This window comes from Stigmatopora argus, chromosome 12 (genome assembly GCF_051989625.1).
Source record: "Stigmatopora argus isolate UIUO_Sarg chromosome 12, RoL_Sarg_1.0, whole genome shotgun sequence".
Lineage (NCBI taxonomy): Eukaryota > Metazoa > Chordata > Actinopteri > Syngnathiformes > Syngnathidae > Stigmatopora > Stigmatopora argus.
Window position 1 is genome coordinate 405,048 of NC_135398.1, and position 20,045 is coordinate 425,092.

Below are 20,045 nucleotides of genomic sequence, written 5' to 3' on the forward strand. Positions count from 1 at the left end.
GCTTGGCAGACCATATTATTATACACAAATCCGTCTAAAAAATTACGATGGAGGACCAAAACAGAAAAATTTGAGAGTAAACCGAGTCAGAAATATGCAAGATTAATGGTGTAAAGTCATATGTTGCAATACTATGAGCAAATGTTGCAATATTTTGAGAATAAAAGTCATAATACTTTGATAAATAATTTGACATTTTTTAAGTATGTGTATACAGTAGTATATATATATGAATATACACACCTGCAGGTTTTGTATTGAAAATATTAAAATATATATTAAAAAAAACATTTTTATCACGTAATATTCCGATTTATTCCTCGTCATGATACAGTTTTGAGCACTTTAAACACACACCCACACCCAATTCACATCAATTCAGGCCGTGATTTAAGATTTGAATGACTTTCTGACAGGTGTTCAAATACGTCGCCTCAACTTTTATTTCGAAAAGCACCGGCCGGAAACGCATCCTGTCAGCCCTTTCGCGGGGTCAGTCAAGTACCAGGAAGCCTTGTTTTTATTTTATTGTAGTATTTATTTATTGTTCCTCCAAGCAAAACAACGCTCGTCGAGCAAGATGTTGGCGTGGTCTTCGAACCGGTGATGACCTCTCCTCATTTGGAGACTTTGTGGTAAGTTTACTCAACCGCCTTTTGGCGCATTGACCCCGTCGTTAGCCCGTTAGCCTCACCGGAGGCTAACAGCTACAACCTTAGCGCTCGTCTTAGTTTACTTATTTACCCACGAGTTTGACCCTTTAAGAGTGTATTCTTGTCATACGAGTGTTTATTATCTTCGACTCGCTCGGTGTGTATTGTCCTCTTTTCAGTGTTTATTGGCATTGAGGTGGTGGACAGCAACTTGTTTTAGTGACTAGCCATAATTTAGAAGAACACTTCGTCCCAAAACATTTTCACGCCCCGTTTCGTGTACTCGGTTAGCTTTTTGTTGTTGTGGCATGAAATGAGTTCTCAACGGCTATTGTTGACCCATTGTGCGATTAGTGAAAATCCGCGAGTAATTGACTCCACCCAAAAGGCTTGTAATTGCCGAGAGATGCCACTAGACGGCGGTACATCGCAAATTTGTCGGAACGAAAGTCACTGCTTTTGTCCCAAAACAAAGCATCTCCATTCACCTTAATGTTCACCCTTATCTGCATTAAAATGCCGTAAGATAAGTTAATAATGATGAAAAATTCCTCAGAGCAATATTGGCCCCTCCCAGATGAGGTGGTTTGGACGTCTTGCGCCGTCAACGGCAGCCATTGTGTTTAGTGAGGGCCCTTCATGGCACAATTTGTCAGTTTAAGTTAGTGGCCGAATAATCGTACGTTTGTTACTTTTAAAATCGTTCACTCTTGATTTTTTTTAATTAGCCAAATCGCTGTTGGGTGGACTTTTCAAGATATTTAACTGATGATTCATCTAAACTGGAAGGACTGGTTGTGAACGCTTATCTTTCTGTGGCGTTGACGACACCAATCCATTTTGACTGGGAAGGGCAAACGGACAAATGAGCGTTAAGTTACTGAATTAATGGAGAAAGAGAATGTGAGAGAGGCCTCATTTTGAGTTTTTCCCATTTCAGATCTTACGTTGCGGCATATCGGAAGCCAGAGGGATGCCGGGGGAGAGCGGAAGCGGCGGTGGCGCTAGCGGTGGCATGGCCGCTGCCACCGGGGCAGTCCGGCAGGCCAAGCAGAAGAGGAAGTCGCACAGTTTGTCCATACGCAGAACCAACAGCACGGAACAGGAACGCGGCGGATTCCTCCAGAGGGACGTGCATCTGGACACGCAGGTCTGTTTTTGTTTTTCAACATAACTGAAGAACCAATAAAGGGCTTGCATTAAGGTCAAAAGGTCAAGCAAGGGATTTGGCGTCAATGGCTTCCATCGGCTTCCTTTTTTCGGGGGGTCAAAATCATCAATTACATTTTGCTTTTTGGTTTTGTGGGTTCCAGTCATGTGATAATCTGGAATGTTTGGCACGGACGGAGGTGAGCGGCGACTACTGTTCCACTTAGCGATAGCCATAGCATAGCCGTGGTGTCCATTTAACTTCTTGTGTTTCTCCCCCTATCTCCCTCAATCGGACCGTTATTTATGAAATACACCTTTCTAAATTGATTTCTGACACCCCTGCTCCACCCAAAATGTCAATCCATGTGTTGTATTTCAATAGTTGGATGTCAGTTGATAATAGTTTTGGTTGTTTTTAGTCTTGGGTTCATTGAATTTCAACCAAGACATAAATGTATCCCTAACCCAGACAGCGATGAGCGTCCATTTCATTTGTACTAGCTCCAAAGGATTGGATATCGGTGACCAGTGACAAACTACATGAAATAGAGAGCAGAAGGATGATTGGACGTCCATCATGGTCTACGGCACATCCGATATCCGCCCGAAGGGTTGGTTAAGACGTTTTTTTTTTGGTGGGGCAGGACTCGAAGCTTCCGACGGCGCTGAGGAGCAACCTGCTGGACCTCTTCAGCCAAATTGAGAGAGAGTTTGAGAACCTCTACATCGAGAACATTGAACGTAAGCGCAATTTATAATGACCCTATTTTCCGGACTCCTGCGACCGGTACTCAAGTAATCACCACGGCCTGTTATGTTGTTATTGGCCTTATAGACAATCTGAAAAACGGTGAACAGTTGTCTATTTAGCCTATTTAGCCTCATCGTCTCCATTTTACTATTGATATAACTTTGATGTATGTTTTTGTTTTCTGTTTAAATATTTTTAAATAAAAATGCCACGTTTACTCCATTGTGACCACCCACACAGCCTGTTATGTTTTTGTTAGACTTACAGATGATGTAAAAAGTATTTTTGTTTTTTTCTCACCGACCGCATCGAACGGGCAGTTCGCCGGGAGGTGGACGCGCTGAACGAGCGCTTGTCTGGCGACGGCCAGGCGGGGGACGGCGCCGACCTGGCCAAAGGAGCGCTCAAAACTAAGAGTGAGTCCTTTTAAAAAGCTTCCCGTCTTTTTCCCCCCTGTTTTTAACGGCAATTTGTGTTGCGTGTACGCAGCAAGCCACAGCACCAGTCAACTGTCGCAGAAGCTCAAGACCACCTACAAGGCCTCCACCAGCAAGGTGCGTTCTCCTCACACACACACACAAACACAGACGTACCAGTAGGAGCAGAACCATGTATATTGTGTTGAAGAAAAACTCTGTTTTTCTTTTTCTTGTCACGAGCATGCTCCCAAAAGTGATTGATGGCGTGCGTAGTGGCCGCTGCTACATTGGGAAAGAATTAGCCACAAACAAAAAGTATCAATATTGCCTTTGTCTACCTCAAGGCATTTTGGCAGTGAGTGATGCGTTCAAAACTGTTGGAAATGCTAATTGCGCTTGACTAAACCAAGCAAGGCGTGCATTACACACGGAAAGCGGTCAATTCAATGTGTCTTATTATATGTATCGGTAACGTCCGCTTTGTTCAAAAGATGGCTTTATAGATGGCCATTTAGCAAAAAATGTTTGATTTGCAGAGGGAAAAAAGACGCATAGACGGAAATTGGACCCGTGTACTTTTTTTGTTTGTGGCTTTTTTGTTGTTGTTTGTTGCACGTAGCCACGTTCAAATTCGTGCCACGCCCCCATCCTCGGCGGCTGGGACTTGTGGGGCGGAGACTCTTGGGTAACTTGTCCCTTTTTGTATCCCGCCGACCGACGCCCGAAACCCCGCCCCTTCCGTCTTCCGTCCTGCGACGCGCGAATAGAGCGGCGGGGGGCTGCGCCCGCCCTCGCCCAGAGGCTTGGTCATTCAAATGTAGGACTTGCGTTGTTGCTCTTTTCCATCATCTCGTCGCACTAATCAACACGTTGAGTTGCTTCTTACGCAAAGCTAAGCTAAGATAAGCTAAGGGATGGGTGGATTTTCGCTGCGGTTGTTGACGCAGCAAATGAGTTCACCGCCGCTCCTCACGGGGGCGACAAAGCTGCCGGATTTCTTTTTCTTTTTATTTATTTTTGCTTGATTGCGCCGTAACTCAACGTGCGAGTGCGCAAGGGAATGGGGCTGCCGCAAACCATGTAAATTCAAATCTAATCGACATTAGAACATTCACTTTTAAGACCCTAACAAAAACCTATACTTTTTTTAATGTCTAAACAATTAGAGTGTCAACATAGGTTAATAAGTCACCCATTCTTGTTGATACGTCAATAGATTGCAGCAGCCCCATAATGAGTTTTAATTTTTTTTTCTCACTTGCATTCAGCAGCAGCCACTCAACAATCATACTCACAAAGTGTGCGTGCGTGTGTGCGTGCCTGGGTGTGTATTAGATTTGTCATTTTTGAACACTTTTTTCCCCCCAGTTGGAACCGTTTTAGTGGTCTTTGTCCAAAGCCAGAACAGAGTCCGCTTTGCATCGTTCCCATCTTTAAAGTAAACACCAACTATTAATCATACTGTCAATAATAACCTTGACGTGACTGACAGCCGTCGTTAAATGTCATCAAGCAAATGTATTTTTTTTTTTTGCGGGGTGGGGGATGTCTTCCTTTTTTTTGGTTGCGCTTCTCAAGTCAAATTCAGGTGCTTCCTTTTGGTTATTAATGATAAATATGTGATATGATGTCTTCCTAATCAGCTAATCCTTATTTTAAACCAAATAAAACCTTTAAATGAGTTTATCACGAGTAGAAGCCCAATTTGTTTCAAACGGATTGGACGTCTAGCGCCGTTCTTGGCGGCCAATTACTTTAAAAGGGCAAGTGTTAATTGTGAAAAAACGCTGCTGATGCTGCTTCTTTAGTTTTGGCTCCTCCCACGGCCCCTCACTTCCTGTCTCCCCCTTCCTCCCGTCAGAGTTCCTACACGAGTCCACCAAAAATGGCAGCTTATTGGCACCTAGTGGTGTACGTTAAGATCTCAACAGCCCAAAATACTTCCTGGAAAAAACAAAAAGTTTTTGGCAGTTGAGCGTACATACCAGAATACGCGTGGACCCGCGAAGGAACCCTGTGGAACTCCGGCAGCCCTGCTGGAGTTTTTCATTTGGTCCGTCTTGCAGATCGTGTCCAGTTTCAAGGCCACCACGTCCAGAGCCGTGTGCCAGCTGCTCCGGGAGTACGCCGGCCACCGGGACGGCATCTGGGATCTCAGCGCCACCCGGACCCAGCCCACCGTGCTGGGGACCGCCTCTGCGGGTACTTCCCTTTTTTGCAACTTTACAGATGGGTGCCATTGATTGATTTCTGTTTTTTTTTTTAAATTTTGCTTTAGACCACACGGCCATGCTGTGGAGCATCGAGACGGGCAAATGTCTCCTCAAGTACCTGGGCCACCAAGGATCAGGTGAGAAGATTGGACTCCCGAGCAGGAACTCCAAAGAGACAAACGCGCCGGTGTGCTGTTTGTTTGTCCCCCCGCAGTGAACTCCATCAAGTTTCACCCCACCGAGCAGATGGCGCTAACCGGTAAGCATAACAAGCTAACGTACGCTATGACGACGTGCTTCTGGGCATTGATTTTAGGAGATGAAATGATCATTTAAGGGTTTTTGGGGGGGCCAAAAAAGGAAATCCAGCAAGCCATTATTCAATCGTTTGCTGCCAGACCTCCCAGAGTCAGTCTTAAGTCATTGGTTGCTATGGACGGTGAGAGATTTCCATTCAATTTGAACTGGGAAGGTTGTAGAATAGATGGGACGTCACTTTGGGCCGAAAAAGAAAAAAAACGCCTAGATTTTATTTTTTGACCAAGATACAAAAGGTACAAAATAAACAAAGTGGCGCTTTCTCAGCTTCGGGAGACCAGACGGCTCACGTGTGGCGCTTCCTGGTGCAGCTACCGGCGCCGCAGCCCGTCGCCGACGTCACGGTAAGCCCCGCCCCGCCCAGCCCCGACCCGGCTCGCCTCCGTCGGCGCTAAAGCGGACGCCGGCCTCCGACAGCCGCCCTGCGAGGACGAGGCCGACTTCTCCGACAAAGACGACGGCGACGCGGAGGCGGACGGCCCCGCCGAGTGCCCCACGGTGCGCGCCGCCGTCACCGCGCTGCGCAGCCACCAGGGCGTGGTCATCGCCGCCGATTGGCTGGCGGGTGGCAAGCAGGCGGTGACGGCGTCCTGGGACCGAGCCGCCAACCTCTACGACGTGGAGACGTCAGAGCTGGTGCACTCGCTCACCGGTGGGTGCGGCGTCGGTGGAAAATCGCTCGCCCGTCGACCGGTCCGCCGGCTAACGTCCATTTGGGGCGATCCAGGTCACGACCAGGAACTGACGCACTGCTGCACGCACCCGACCCAGCGATTGGTCGTCACCTCGTCCAGAGACACCACCTTCAGACTGTGGGACTTCCGGGACCCGTCCATTCACTCTGTCAACGTCTTCCAGGGACACACCGAGTCAGTCCTCGTCAACTCGCGGATGTCCGATCTGTTTGAAGTGGCCGCCACCCTCCCGCTTTAAACGGATTGGACAGCCGTTAGCGGTCAAGTCAAGCCAGCTCTGCGTTCTGTCTCCCCGCCGCAGCACGGTGACGTCGGCCGTCTTCACGCTGGGCGACAACGTGGTGTCGGGCAGCGACGACCGCACCGTCAAGGTGTGGGACCTGAAAAACATGCGCTCCCCCATCGCCACCATACGCACCGACTCGGCTGTCAACAGGTAGCGATTGGCCGCCCGCCCGCCCGGGCTTTGGGGCCGCGTGGGCTGACCGCCACCCTTTGGCCGTAGGATCAGCGTGTCGGCGAGTCAGAGGATCATCGCTCTGCCGCACGACAACCGCCAAGTGCGACTCTTCGACACGTCCGGCGTGCGCTTGGCCCGACTGCCACGCAGCAACAGACAGGTCAGAATCGTCAATGCGCTAAAACAGGGCTAGGCAAACTATTCCGCAGTGGGCGCGGGCGCAGGTGTCGTTCCAAGCCATTAGGAAAACACAAATTTGGTGTCCTACAAGTGCAGTCAGGTGCTTCTTGTCTCAGCACAACTCCCGTTTGGTTCAACTTTGTCAGCTTTGTCTGTGCTGGATGGCTTGGAACAACAAGCTGCTCCTGACCGCTTCACTAAAATCACCCAGATGTGCCCCAAGATCAACAGGAAGTGTCCCGTAATGTCCCAAAATCTAGAGGTGCTCATAAATCGATGGGGAGTGACCCAAAATGTACAGCTTTGTTCCAGTTTTGGTCGCCGGTCTTTTGGTCGCCGGTCTTTTGGTCGCCGGTCTTTTGGTCGCCGGTCTTTTGGTCGCCGGTCTTTTGGTCGCCGGTCTTTTGGTCGCCGGTCTTTTGGTCGCCGGTCTTTTGGTCGCCGGTCTTTTGGTCGCCGGTCTTTTGGTCGCCCGTCTTTTGGTCGCCCGTCTTTCGGTCGCCCGTTGTCGCGGTCTGGGCGACCAAAAGACGGCGACCAAAAGACGGCGACTAAAAGACCGGCGACTAAAAGACCGGCGACCAAAAGACCGGCGACCAAAAGACCGGCGACCAAAAGACCGGCAACCAATCGACCGCACACGACCTGGGACCGTGGACAATTCCAAGTCCACGGGAAGCCACCAAGTGGAATCGAGTTTTTGAATCTTTTTCTTTTTTGGGGGGCCACGAGCCGGACGAAAGCTAACGGAGTATTTGACATGTTTTTTTGTGGCGCTCCTTTCCAGGGCCACCGGCGCATGGTGTGCTGCACGGCGTGGTGCGAGGACAACGCCTCGTGCAACTTGTTCACCTGCGGCTTCGACCGGCAGGCCCTGGGCTGGAACATCAACATCCCGGCCCTCCTCCAGGAGAAGTGAAAGCCCCAGCGCCCTCCATTTTGTGAGTTTTAGCCAGCGGCTCCCTGACTCCAATCCAAAATTCATTTATCTTCTCTTCTTTTGTTTTTTTAAAATGATTTTTATTTAAATCATTGGCGGGGATCACGGTCGATCGCCAATTGCGTTACACGATGGAGGTGCCAAAATTCCCACAATTCATAACTTGAATAATTCATGTGACGTCGTTACAAAAGTAATGAAATACATAACCGCGTTTTCAAATGCGTCATGTTTTCCCCCCCATCAAAATTCCAATTGGTGTGAAGAGGGTAAAAAATAATAATTATATTTTATCAATGGAACAGTCGTTTTTTTTTTAAATACCAAATGAATTAACAAGACTTGGGTGAATTGATAGCATGTGTATTGGCGCTTTTCGGGCCTCCGTCCTTATTTGCATCGTGAAATTAATATATTGTACGCTGTACATAGGTCTAAAGACATTTATTTTGGGTTGGTGTGCCTCGTTAAAGCCCAAACGCTTGTTTTAACCTTCAACTTTTGTGGTCAGGGAGCCACAAAATATGACTAATTTATGTTTTATGTCCACCGACCCATAAATTCCAAGTAATGTGGATGAAATGGGACACTTGTATGTATTGCTAATACTAAAACCGCCAGGTCAATGTCGCAGATTTGGATTTTTTTTTAAAGCAAAAATAGACGTCATTCTTCTTATTCTTCCTGGTTCGATTAAATAGAAGCTAGATGTGGAATCTTTGTGGGCGTGAGCAGAAAGCGCCAAAGCCAGTAGTATGTGTACTTGGGTCAGCAACGATGTTAGCATCCAAATAAAACCGCTACATGATGTCGTCGTCTTGGCTCTTATTTACTCGAATATCGTCATACGTATGTCATACTGATCGCAAGATATTATTTTCTAAAACTTAATCCCAAGCCTCCAATAGAAATGGTTTCCTCTAGCTATTGTCATTCATCAGTTGACAAAGCGCTATGGAAAGGTCAAAGTTAAAATAGCATTTGTCCGACGTGCCGGCCCTCCCTCCAATTTAGGTCGGAATGCGGTCTGGGCGCGGGCTTTGCGTTACTTTTCGGCGCCACGTTCCCAGGCCGCCGTCCCGCAGGGCGTCGCCAAAGTGCCGCACGGCCTTCTGGTACGGGACGGCCGCCCGCTTCCAGGCGTCGTGCGTCCTCAGCGCGTCCTCCGCCGTCCAATCGTTGAGCTGACGGACCAGACGGGAGTTTAGACCGATCGTCCGCCAATGACCATCTAGGGATTTCTCTCCTAGATGACAATAGGGCTGCCGCAAATGATGGTGACTTTGTCGATCCGTTCAATTACGCCCAATTAAATCCAAACATCGCAAATCGCGGTGGGAAGGCTTTTGTTTCCCCGCCTCCGATGGGATGGCGCTCACCTGCCCGTGCAGACGGCGCCAGCGCTCGAAAAAATGGCGCCCGCTGAGCCTGGACGGCGTCCCGCCGCGGCGACGCAACCCCGACGTGGCGGCGAGCTCCTCCGGGTCGCCATCGCCGTGACTCCAGTTCACGCTGACGCGGGACCAATTCCCGCATGTGCGCCGCGGGCTCCACCCTAAACCTGAAATCCGTCCCAAAAAAAGATGATTGACAAATTCAACCGTCTGAGCAATAGGGACAAACGATATCACTGTGATGCAAAAAGAGTTTTTAAGCAGGCGTACACGCGAGGAGCGGCAGTTGGCGTCGGTAGGGCGCCACGCGGCGTTTATTGGGAAGCAGGCGGCGAGCCAGCGTGCGCCTCAATTGGGCCGCGTGGCTCGACGTCGCCACCGTCAGGCTGCGCAGGTAGATGGGCTCCAACAGGTGAGATAGCAGCGCCCCTTGCACGCCCACCGCGCACCACCTGTTCGAGCAGTCCAAAGGCCAGTTGGAAACGGAGACGGACGGACAGATGGACGAGATGGATCGGAGAGGTACGTGCGGTCGCTCGTCGGCGGGACTCACTTAGCCATTTTGTCCGTGCAAGACATGCTCCCTCGACGTTGCCCCGGCGACCCGCCAGCTCTCTTCCGACGACCTCGGCGGGCCGCCACGGGCATGGTCCCCTGGCCGCCGCTGACTTTGGTCCTGAGGCCACCACGTGCCCTCCCGGAGCCTAAAGCGAGCGCGGGATTGAGCCGGCGGGCGCTCCGTCAATAACGGGCAAAAGGAAGGCGGCTCTCACGTGACGCCAAGTTTTCCAGTCTGGCGTCCCCGCACGGCGACCAGGTGACAAACATGTGGAACCCGACGCGGTCTCGCAGCCTGAAGACGGCGGGGCGACCGCTCGCCGCTTCGAAGATGGACGCCGTTGCCGTCACCTCCGGAGGACTTTGCCAAAGGTAAGATCACCAGATTTTCTTTCTCAATGTCGTTCACCCTGAAGCTCAATGACTTTCGCAATAGTAATATGTATACACATACGTGTAACATTGGTACTGCCAACGTTTGTTGGATTCCTGCCATCCTCCCACTTCAAATAGATTGGACGTCTAGCACCATCGCAGATGGTCAGACCATTTTTTTGTTGTTGCCTTTTTGAGTTTATCTTGTATTTTGAAAATCAACGAGCCCTTTGGCTATTATCTTACACATTTACATGTATATGTTCATTAACATGTTTAACTAAATCAGATGTCCAATCCATTGTAAGCGGGAGGGAGGCACGGACGTGAAGGTGAAGGTGGCGTCCGTCTCTTTACCTCATGAGGAGCGTTTCCAGTTGCGCGTAAAGGAAGCGCAGCAGCGCCCGCCTGCACACCACCTCGGCGTGACAATCGCGCAAGGCGCCCTCGCCGGCGTCCCGGTCCAAACACTTAGTGCCCGTGGCCATGGCGACCACCTGGGCCGAGCTCACCTCGTATCCTAGGGCGAGGAGTCGTTCCCGTCCGTTAAGCCCCTCCCGGGGAAAATTCGTCCCCGCCGCCCCGCCTCCCTCCCGACCTGCGGTCATGACGACGGCGGCCACGTTGTGCGTGGCCAAGGTTCGCCGCATGAGCTGCTCGTATTTTTGTTTGGTCAGCTGGAAGACGCACTCTGCGAAGAACTGGAAACGGGCCAGGTCAGGGGCAAGGAAAGAAGGCTAATGCTAAAGCTATGGCGTCACGCCGATCCAAATGGGGGAAATAGGACGTAGCGATCTCACCCGAGGTAGTTGGCGGTCGTCGGGGGCCCGGACGGATTGGCCGGCCCGATCGGCCCTTCCCTCAGACGTCTGGCCCAAACTCCTCCGCTCCGTCAGGCGTCGGAAAAAAGGCAGAGCCGCTGGCGCTGGCGCTCGGGCCAAAACGGCCGCGGGAGCGTCCTCCATCTCTGCGGGCCCACAGTGACCCGTTTTAGCCTTTTGACTTTGGGGACGTACCAGAGGTCGGGATAAGCTTTGAGCCACCTGCGCCCTCCACTCGGTCGCTCGCATCCGCCGACGGATGCTTTTTGACAGCGAGGTGCTGCGGGGGATGCGCAAGCTCCACTCTGTTCCCACCTGACCACACCATTGTTACGTTAGTGCGCTTACATTGACTTGGGAAAATTCAAATACAATTTAATGCCTTTATTGGCATTATACAATAACAATGAGATTTAAACCACCACCACAACCAATGTTCCCTCTAATTTCTAGTTTGTCTGGGCAGAAAGACAACCGATACAGGGTGCCCCCCGCTCCTGGACCAAAGTCAGCAGGGATAGGCTCCAGCACCCCCCGCGAGTGATAAAGTGGATAAAGCGGTTCAGAAAATGAATGAAAAAATATCTATGAATAAAATATTTTCATTGATGCCATTAGAAATATTAAAATGTAATTTAAAAAAAGAGAAGGGCTGTAAAACACGAAAAACATAAGTGGACAGAGCTACTGCCACTGGCTGCCATGTGAACAGCGCCATCATGGAAAAAAAAATGTGCGCTCCATATGATTGGCTGTGCGCGGAGAAGACGAGAGTAGTGCGCAATTGCGCACGCGCGCAGCTTAGAGGGAACATTGACCACGACTGTTTTTTTTTGCTGGATTTAAAAAACAATAATAATGAACACATTTGTTCTATGGACAAGCTTCTAATTGAATTCAATTGAACTGATTTTTTTTCTTTTTTTTTTAGGGATGTCCCCAATGCGATCACGCCAAAGTAACAGGAAATCAAAGACGAAGGACGGCGTGGGGAAACGGCCCAGCGCAAGAAGTGTAGAAAGGCCGGTGGGATGAGCGGCGGCTCGTTGAGGTGAGATGAAACGTGATGAAAATGGGTCAGCAAATCCCGCTCGCCGTGCCGTCCATTTGTCAAATGAGCAAACGGCGGATGAGGAATTACTCAAATGACATATGGTACACAATAACAATAATCTCCCTTCTAGTTTAATAACTTTTTCTTCCTACCTAAAAAGTTCATCAGTTGTCACCAAAATAGACATAGATTGACCTGTTCTGATTTCATCTCCAAATTCTAAAGTTTGAAAACAACGGTCATTTTGCCAATGGAGCACACACATGATTTTTTTCCTCTTGACTAGATTAATGTCGCGTATTTTATGATTATCAAAGGCTAGCATGTTTGAGAGTTCAATAACATCTAAAAGTTTACAGATTTTAAGTGATCATTGCTGGGGAGAAGAAAAGAAAAGTTTTCCAAATGAACTTTTCAGTGTTAGCGTAGCGCCGTGCGGGCCGTTAGCGAGGCTGAAAGTGAGCGAGGAATAGAAAATAAAGCACGTTAATGAAAATGGAAGTTGGCTTAGCGGGGGGAAAAACACTTTGACTAAAGATGAGGGAGTTTAAATATAAAAAAAGCCATCAAGCCTCAATCTGCCGCCTTTTGTGCGGATTAGCGAGCGCGCAACAATGAAGCAAAAATGTCACGCTAATCCCGCCCGCGCGTTACCATCTGCCTCTGACCCGTCGCCACCGCTCGCCGTTGCCCCCAAACTTTTACCGTGACTTATCGCTTTGATTTAACTCGCCGACCGACGCCGTTGCCTCCGCCACCAACGGCGATCGCCGTCCAATCCGCACGGCTCAAACAAAACGGGCGTCTCTGAAGCGCACGCATTTGATGACCCACCACCTCACCTGGTTTTGCCTATCAATTCTAGAAAACGCACGTATTGTATAATTTCCGACCGGGCGTACGTTAGCGAAATTGCACCCAAGTCCTCACCTGCCACTCGGCTCCTCCTCTTCCTCCTCCGCCTCATCTTCAACTTCCCATTGGAAAGTTCCGCCGCGTTCATCACGTCGGCCGCTCGCAGACTGACGGGAAGCCGCTGTGCACGATAGACATGTACAGGCCACGCCCCCACATTTGATTGACAGGCGCGAGTTTGACGGACGCGCCGGGGAAAAGAAAAAACAAGTAAAGCGCTAGATGATCAGTGAAGATCATCCAAAGGAATAAAGCGAGGGGGCGCCCCCTTTTGTCTGTTGGAATTGTTTGACGATTAGCATCTTAATTGATCGCTCGCTTATCGGACGAAATATGCTAATGAGCAATTTATTTATGCCGTGGCCATAAATAGTTTTTGATGTGTAAAGTAAAGACCTATCCTATAGTATATACTGTAAATAATGCTAAAACTTTTTTTCTTTTCACAGTAAAAGCGTTACTGGCAGCGTGTTGGTCATACTTTTATTTTGTCTTTGGCAAAGAGTCCCTACATTTATTTTTCATAGTTTAGTCATTGTAACTGTATATATTTTTTTATTACCTTGAAACTGGGAAAAAACATTCATAACTAATAAAAGCAAAATTATGCTCTGAAATCATTTCACTTTGTGATGATGTTAATGAAAAATGTTCAAGATATTGTTGCAATGAGAAAATGGAAAAATGGCAACGATAGAGTTGAAACGCTTAACATTCATTGATGTAAAAATGCTTTTATTTCCAACAAACACTGAATTGTACATTTTGAAAACAAACTGAAACTTCTTCTTTCGAAGGGTTTAATTTGAAGGCATCCCGTTTCCGGTGGGTTTCCTTTTGTGCGCGTTGCAGTTAGCTTACAGCAACAAAAAAAATTAAACAAAATAGGCAGCCACTCGTCCGTGGGTCACTCGCTAGCCAGACTGGGTCGCTCGCCTCGGCTCGTCTCGGTTCGGACCGCAGCGGAGCGGACATGGCCGCATGACGAATGGTCGTGTGTTCGCCCACCTGACGTGCCAAGTGAGTCAATAGCGCTTTTTCTCCTTTGAAAGTGAAAAATGCGGCGTGGACGGACGCTCACGTCAATTGAATGCGGCGGCTACGGCGACGGCGACGGCTAACTGCGGGGGCTAGCTTGCGTGTGTCATCCTGGCAATCCTTTTCACAATAAAGCTTCGACGCAGTGTCCTTTAAGTCGCCTTTCAGACGCTCGTCGACGGCGAAGCATCCTTGCTTTGAACCCGCAAGGCGTTTAAAAAGGAAACGACTGCTCGGATTATTGGCTTATTCGCCCAAAAACATGTTGAATACAAATGTCACGCCCAAGGAGAAAGCGTCAAATACGTCCGAGTCTTAAGCGACTTCGGCGGCGAGCATAGTTAGTTAACCACTGAGCGAGTTAACCAGCATCAATGTTTGAAGTCATTAAAGATGAAACCCGTTAGAGGTGTGCGTTAACGCGATGTTGAAAAAAAAAGCTCTTTTAATATGAAGCATCCGCTTAAATCTGCGCTCAGGGTGTTTTTTTAGGGGGGTGCACTGCGGTTTTTGTCGTCGGTCAAAAAAAAAACAGCTTCTCCCTCATTTGAGTCGTCGTTATTTTCATTTTTTCTTTTAGGTGATGTTATGACCCCTCCCTGAACAATAAATGTGTTGTGATGCAAATCAACGATGCTCGAATGCCCTTGACGGTTCCTTGAGGGAGCTTGCCGAGAGGGAGGGGCTATTGTATGATTAATTATGGAAGGCGTTGACTCATTTGCTCAAAAAAAAAAAAAAACAAGACCCAAATCATCTGCCATATGCTGCTTTCTCTTAGCGATGTGACCCTATAGCCAATTGCTTTGAAATATTGCCATATGTTCTATCCCATATGTTCTCCACGTAGTGATGCCAAGAATGCACATATGCTTTGTCAAAGCAAAAAAATCTCCTTGGACGCCATTTACGGCGCTGAGCGTCCAATCCGTTTGGACCGGGAGGGGCCCTATTGTTTGTGGGGCACATGAAAAAATAATTAGAAGGTTATTTCAGAGGTGATGTCACCTGGAAATGGCCAAAAATCAACAGGAAGTGAGTCAGAAATGCCAAGAATGGGGGACGTCAACAGGAAGTGACTTGAAATCCACGGGGCTAACCTGACTAAAAAATGAAATCCTAAACAATTGACGTTTTGCGACCGATGAGCTCCAACCATTGCTGCCAACCTTCCCGTTCACAAAGGATCTTTTGCCGGAAGCCAATGGGAAAGGGCTCTTTAAAAAAAAGTGTTTTTGTGATGCTTTGAAAATGATGCATTTCTCCTTTTTGCCGCTGCTGGTGTAAAAACGTGTTTTCCCGCAGACGCCATGGCCCCGTGAGGCGATCGCCCTGACGCAGCGCGGCGGCCCGGACCGGGCTTCGGCCATGGAGGCCGACTCGCGCCGGCAGGAGGAGGAGGAGGAGGACGGCGCCGGCGACCGGGAGGAAGACGCCACGCCGGAAGACGGCGGCCGACGGGAAGCGACCTGGGCCAGGACGGCCGGCCGGGCGCTGGCGGCGGCCGCCCGTCGGCGTCTGGCGCCGGTCCTGCGCGACTCGCGCTGCTTCCTGTTCTGCATGTGCTACCTGACCTTCGTCCAGTCGCTGATGGTGTCGGGCTACCTGAGCAGCGTGATCACCACGGTGGAGAAGCGCTACAGCCTGCGCAGCTCCGAGTCGGGCCTCCTGGTCAGCTGCTTCGACGTGGGCAGCCTCCTGGTGGTGGTCTTCATCAGCTACTTTGGCGGGCGGGGCCGCCGCCCGCGCTGGCTGGCGCTGGGCGCCGTCCTCATCGCGCTGGGCGCCGCCCTCTTCTCGCTGCCGCACTTCATCTCGCCCGCCCACCAGATCCGGGAGATCAACTCGTCGGCGGCCGAGGAGGGCCTGTGCGCCGCCGGTGGACGGCGTGGGGAGCGCGCCGGGGCGACGGTGGCGACGACGGCAGCAACTGCGGCGATGACGACGGTGACGGCCTGTCCTCGAGACCGGGAGGGCCACGAGCACAACCTCTACGTGGCGCTCTTCATCCTGGCGCAGATCCTGGTGGGCATGGGCTCCACGCCCATCTACACGCTGGGCCCCACCTACCTGGACGACAACGTCAAGAAGGAGAATGCCTCGCTCTACCTGGGTGAGTAAGATTTGGTGACTTTTGAGGGAGCGCCGGATTTTGGTGTGCGCCTGCACGTCTTTGACTCTTCTCACCCGTCCGTCTCCAGCCGTCATGTACGTGATGGGCGCGCTGGGCCCGGCGGCGGGCTACCTGCTGGGCGGCGTCCTCATCGGCTTCTACGTGGACCCCGACACGCCGGTCCCCGTGGACCAGAGCGACCCCCGCTTCGTGGGTAACTGGTGAGTCGGACGTCCGACGGGAGGGCGGTGGCGGCGAGCAGACCAACATTGCGGCGCTGTCCGTCCAGGTGGAGCGGCTTCCTGCTGTGCGCGGGGGCCATGCTGCTGATCATCTTCCCCATGTTGGCCTTCCCCAAGAAGCTGCCGCCGCGACACAAGAAGAAGAAGAAGAAAAAGAATCTGGGCTCGGACGACGCGTCCAGCGACGACGACGTCCTGAAGGAGAAGAGCGACAACCGCAAGGCCGTCACGTCCTCCATGGGCTTCGGAAAGGACATCAGAGGTAGGCCCACGAGCGGCTCCTCGGCTCCTCGGCCGGCTTCCTTCATTTGCTCCCCACGAGCTCCTCGCATTTGCTCCTTTTTTTGCCCGTTGGCTCTCAGAGCTCCCCAAGGCGGCCATGCGCATCCTCAGCAACGTGACCTTCCTCTTCGTCAGCCTGTCGTACACGGCCGAGAGCGCCATCGTCACGGCTTTCATCACCTTCATCCCCAAGTTCATCGAGTCGCAGTTCGGCATCCCCGCGTCCAGCGCTAGCATCTACACGGGTGAGTCGCCCCGCGCCTTTTTCCGGCAGAAAGAGAGCTCCCGCCGGCCGTGGTCTCGCCAGCGGGCGCCCCTTTTGCCAAGAGCCGTCTTTCTTGGCGCCCCGGCAGGCTTGATCATCGTGCCCAGCGCCGGCGTGGGCATCGTGCTGGGCGGCTACATCATCAAGAAGCTGAAGCTGGGCGCCCGCGAGTCGGCCAAGCTGGCCATGATCTGCAGCGGCGTCTCGCTCCTCTGCTTCTCCACGCTCTTCATCGTGGGCTGCGAGAGCATCAACCTGGGCGGCATCAACATACCTTACACCACCGGGTGAGTGGGTGGCTCCGGAAAAAAAACGGCCCAAACTAGGGATTGGAGACTGAACGAACGAACGAACAAAAGAATCAACGAACGAACAAAAGAATCAACGAACGAACGATCCCGACGTAAGAAGGTCTACCTTTTTGACCAATGGCGTTTGCGGATCAGGCCCACGCTGAGCCTGACGCAGAGGAACCTGACGGGCGGCTGCAACGTCAACTGCGGCTGCCGGATCCACGAGTACGCGCCCGTCTGCGGCTCGGACGGCATCACCTACTTCAACCCCTGCCTGGCCGGCTGCGGCGCCGTCTCCAACGACAGCGGCGGCGTAAGAGCGCGTCCCTGCCGTCCGTCCGTCCGTCCGCCCGCCGGAGCGGCAAATTTGAAGGAAGCGCCGGTCCCGCCCCTCTCGAGCAGGTCCGCAACTACTCGGACTGCGCCTGCGTCCAGAGCCGGCAGGTGATCACGCCCTCCTCGGACGGGGCGGGCGCCAACCGCCTGCGGCTGGTCATCGTCAAGACCTACCTGAAGGAGAAGGGCCACGCCGTGTCGGGCAAGTGCGAGCGCGCCTGCGGGACCCTGGTCCCCTTCCTGGTCTTCCTCTTCATCGTCACGCTCATCACGGCCTGCGCGCAGCCCTCCGCCATCATCGTCACGCTCAGGCAAGAAGGCGCCGTCCACGACGTGGCGCCATTTTACGCACGGAAGTGGGAAGCGGCCATTTTGGATGGTATGGATTCCTTCTCTTACAGGTCGGTGGCGGAGCAGGAGCGACCGTTTGCCTTGGGAATGCAGTTTGTTCTCCTCAGGACGCTGGGTGAGTCCCGTGGAACGTCCGTCGGCTCGTCGTGGCCTTTTGACCAAACGAAGCGCTTCCTTTTGCCCGCCTCCGTCAGCGTACATCCCCACGCCCATCTACTTTGGCGCGGTGATCGACACCACATGCATGCTGTGGCAGCAGGACTGCGGCGTGCAGGGCTCGTGCTGGGAGTACGACGTCACCTCGCTGCGCTTCGTCTACTTCGGCCTGGCCGCCGCCCTCAAGTTCCTGGGCTTCCTCTTCATCTTCCTCACCTGGTACTCCATCAAGCACAAGGAGGAGCGCGTGGAACGCTGGCTCAAGCACCACCTGGCGCCCTCCGACGCCGTCTGTCACCCGGGGGGCCGCAAGGGCCACGCCCGCACCCGCTCCTGCCCCGTCAACATCCCGCGCGGCGAGCACGCCGCCGCCAGCGCGCCCCCCCTGGCCGCCTACGCCGCCCTCATCCGCGGGGTCAGCACCCAGAGTTGCCCCGGGAACCGGTCCAGAGCGATAACGCCGCCGCCGCCTTCCAGCGCCGGCGTCAGCGCGCGCTCGCTGGAGCAGGTGGCGCCGCGCGTCTGAGAGGCGCCGCTACGTCGGTGGCCGTTTTGCTGGAGCGCACCACGCCGGTGGCCATTTTGCCGGAGCGCATTCCGTCTGTTTCCGCGCTTGGTCATTGCCAGGGACACCCGAAGTGAGGTTTTGGTACGCCCTTTGCCACTTTTTGCCGAACTCCATCCTTGGACACCCTACTTCAATACCAAACAGTGAAGGGCCAATCATGACTTGTTTTTGCCCCCAAAACGAGCCACTAAACATGCTTTAGTAGGTAAGTGACTTTTTTATTGGTCATTTAAAAAAAAAGCCTCATAGGCACGCAACATTTTGGCTCATGTTTAATTTTGCCTCACGTACCAATATTAACATTTGGTGACCCCAAATTACACGCAGAAGCCAGATAGATCTAAATGATATTTACCTCAACTTTTCAACTACGAGACGCACGCTAACTGACAAGAAAAGCACGTTTGTGCTCATCTAATGTCCACCTTGAATTATGGAATATTTACAGTCAAATCATCAGCCTACTAAAATCCATAAGCCGCCCCAGAGCCTAAACCGCAGCTGTTGATAGGCAGAGAATTACCTGTTATATCCACATAGTTCCAATATTTTACGATATGGCTCCAAATGACCAAGTTGAATGCGTTTTTTTTTTTTAAATTAATTTAATCAATCAAATCGATTGGCCCGGATGGGAGAGGGGCAATGCGTTGACCTCTTGCATTCCGACTGGATGGGACCCCAAATCTGCAGACTAGGGACGGTTTGCTTTGCTATGGAATTTTGTTCAATTTGTAAAAAGGGTGGTTGGTGAGAGCCAAATTGGAAGATTTGGTTCTTTTTGGTAACTTTGCACCTTTTGACCATGAAAATAAGGACCAACACCACAGATTCTCTCATGGAAATCAAATGTGAATGTTTTTTTTGTTTTAAATCACTTTTTATTTTGTTTAGAACTCGTTGGCTGCCCTTCACGGCAATAGGCGCTCAACCCATTTGAAGTGGGAGGGAGGGTTCATTCGCCATACGATTGGACGTCCGGCGCCGTCAATGGCAGCTAATGACTTACTAGCTAAGCAATGTGAGCACACGACCAGCAACCTGTGTGATAAACTATCGCTGTCACGTGAGCAGACCTTCTCTTCTGATTGTTTGCCAAGTTTTAACTAGGGACACCTGCTGGTGAATTGCGGAAGAGCAAGTGATGATTTTGACTTTCAAGGTGACGTACGACCACCAAGTCGAATAAAAAAACAAACACTTTTTGACAAGTTCACTTAGCTTTGAAGATGAGAAATGTCACTCAAATAGAAATTAAAAATCCCAACATGTTTTGGATCCGTTCTTTACTTACTGAATTTGATAGACAGGACTTTGCTGAGCCACAACCTGTAATCCTACCTTTCTGAATCCTAGAATGGTGTTAATTACATGATGTTCATGAATTCATTTATGAGATAATTTCCAATTCTCCGTCAACTTTCATTGCTTTCCCCCCTGGTTGTGTTACTTCCAGATTGTGTTTTCCTATGGAAGCCTTTAACCAATCACGTGTGAGCTATT

General features: G+C 51.1%; 3 protein-coding genes across 6 annotated transcripts; 2 read left to right on the forward strand and 1 right to left on the reverse strand.

The window, feature by feature from the left end:
• Nucleotides 1–448: 448 nt before the first annotated feature.
• LOC144085339 (WD repeat-containing protein 37-like) lies at nt 449–8,589 on the forward strand. 2 transcript variants are annotated; one of them, XM_077614488.1, is made up of 15 exons: nt 449–635; nt 1,594–1,803; nt 1,967–2,002; nt 2,450–2,546; nt 2,877–2,972; nt 3,046–3,110; nt 5,042–5,177; nt 5,254–5,325; nt 5,403–5,447; nt 5,774–5,850; nt 5,924–6,158; nt 6,234–6,375; nt 6,503–6,637; nt 6,707–6,821; nt 7,629–8,589. In XM_077614488.1, the coding sequence occupies exons 2-15, from the start codon at nt 1,627–1,629 to the stop codon at nt 7,758–7,760; spliced, it is 1,560 nt and encodes a 519-aa protein (XP_077470614.1). In that variant the 5' UTR covers nt 449–635; nt 1,594–1,626; the 3' UTR covers nt 7,761–8,589. The 2 variants fall into 2 exon arrangements, with proteins under 2 accessions (XP_077470614.1, XP_077470615.1); XM_077614489.1 differs by lacking the exon at nt 1,967–2,002.
• Nucleotides 8,211–13,063, reverse strand: LOC144085340 (double-stranded RNA-specific editase B2-like). The gene is made up of 10 exons (XM_077614490.1): nt 12,914–13,063; nt 11,152–11,244; nt 10,909–11,075; nt 10,707–10,809; nt 10,466–10,628; nt 9,949–10,094; nt 9,729–9,879; nt 9,446–9,627; nt 9,161–9,342; nt 8,211–8,965 (listed from the first exon to the last, which is right to left on the reverse strand). The coding sequence occupies exons 1-10, from the start codon at nt 12,984–12,986 to the stop codon at nt 8,792–8,794; spliced, it is 1,434 nt and encodes a 477-aa protein (XP_077470616.1). The 5' UTR covers nt 12,987–13,063; the 3' UTR covers nt 8,211–8,791.
• LOC144085337 (solute carrier organic anion transporter family member 5A1-like) lies at nt 9,048–19,820 on the forward strand. 3 transcript variants are annotated; one of them, XM_077614485.1, is made up of 12 exons: nt 9,048–9,904; nt 9,968–10,105; nt 11,861–11,980; nt 15,242–16,049; nt 16,138–16,270; nt 16,339–16,553; nt 16,654–16,818; nt 16,927–17,125; nt 17,285–17,444; nt 17,534–17,778; nt 17,869–17,933; nt 18,013–19,820. In XM_077614485.1, exons 4-12 carry the CDS (start codon nt 15,305–15,307, stop codon nt 18,498–18,500), a joined length of 2,415 nt encoding a protein of 804 aa, XP_077470611.1. In that variant the 5' UTR covers nt 9,048–9,904; nt 9,968–10,105; nt 11,861–11,980; nt 15,242–15,304; the 3' UTR covers nt 18,501–19,820. The 3 variants fall into 3 exon arrangements, with proteins under 3 accessions (XP_077470611.1, XP_077470612.1, XP_077470610.1); XM_077614486.1 differs by lacking the exon at nt 9,048–9,904 and having other exon boundaries at nt 9,935–10,105; XM_077614484.1 differs by lacking the exons at nt 9,048–9,904; nt 9,968–10,105; nt 11,861–11,980 and adding an exon at nt 13,714–13,918.
• The last annotated feature ends 225 nt before the right edge of the window (nt 19,821–20,045 follow it).

What these genes read in the sequence shown, in the direction of transcription:
- LOC144085337 (XM_077614484.1), top strand. Translation starts at nt 13,880, where the DNA reads ATGACGAATGGTCGTGTGTTCGCCCACCTGACGTGCCAA. An exon ending in TCGCCCACCTGACGTGCCAA is followed by an intron (nt 13,919 to 15,241) that starts GTGAGTCAATAG and finishes GTTTTCCCGCAG; the next exon opens with ACGCCATGGCCCCGTGAGGC. An exon ending in GCCATCATCGTCACGCTCAG is followed by an intron (nt 17,779 to 17,868) that starts GCAAGAAGGCGC and finishes CTTCTCTTACAG; the next exon opens with GTCGGTGGCGGAGCAGGAGC.
- LOC144085340 (XM_077614490.1), bottom strand. Translation starts at nt 12,986, where the DNA reads ATGAACGCGGCGGAACTTTCCAATGGGAAGTTGAAGATGAGGCGGAGG. An exon ending in CGCCGTCGTCATGACCGCAG is followed by an intron (nt 10,629 to 10,706) that starts GTCGGGAGGGAG and finishes TCCTCGCCCTAG; the next exon opens with GATACGAGGTGAGCTCGGCC. An exon ending in ACTGGAAAACTTGGCGTCAC is followed by an intron (nt 9,880 to 9,948) that starts GTGAGAGCCGCC and finishes CGCTCGCTTTAG; the next exon opens with GCTCCGGGAGGGCACGTGGT.
- LOC144085339 (XM_077614488.1), top strand. Translation starts at nt 1,627, where the DNA reads ATGCCGGGGGAGAGCGGAAGCGGCGGTGGCGCTAGCGGTGGCATGGCC. An exon ending in CCTGGGCCACCAAGGATCAG is followed by an intron (nt 5,326 to 5,402) that starts GTGAGAAGATTG and finishes GTCCCCCCGCAG; the next exon opens with TGAACTCCATCAAGTTTCAC. An exon ending in GCTGGTGCACTCGCTCACCG is followed by an intron (nt 6,159 to 6,233) that starts GTGGGTGCGGCG and finishes GGGGCGATCCAG; the next exon opens with GTCACGACCAGGAACTGACG.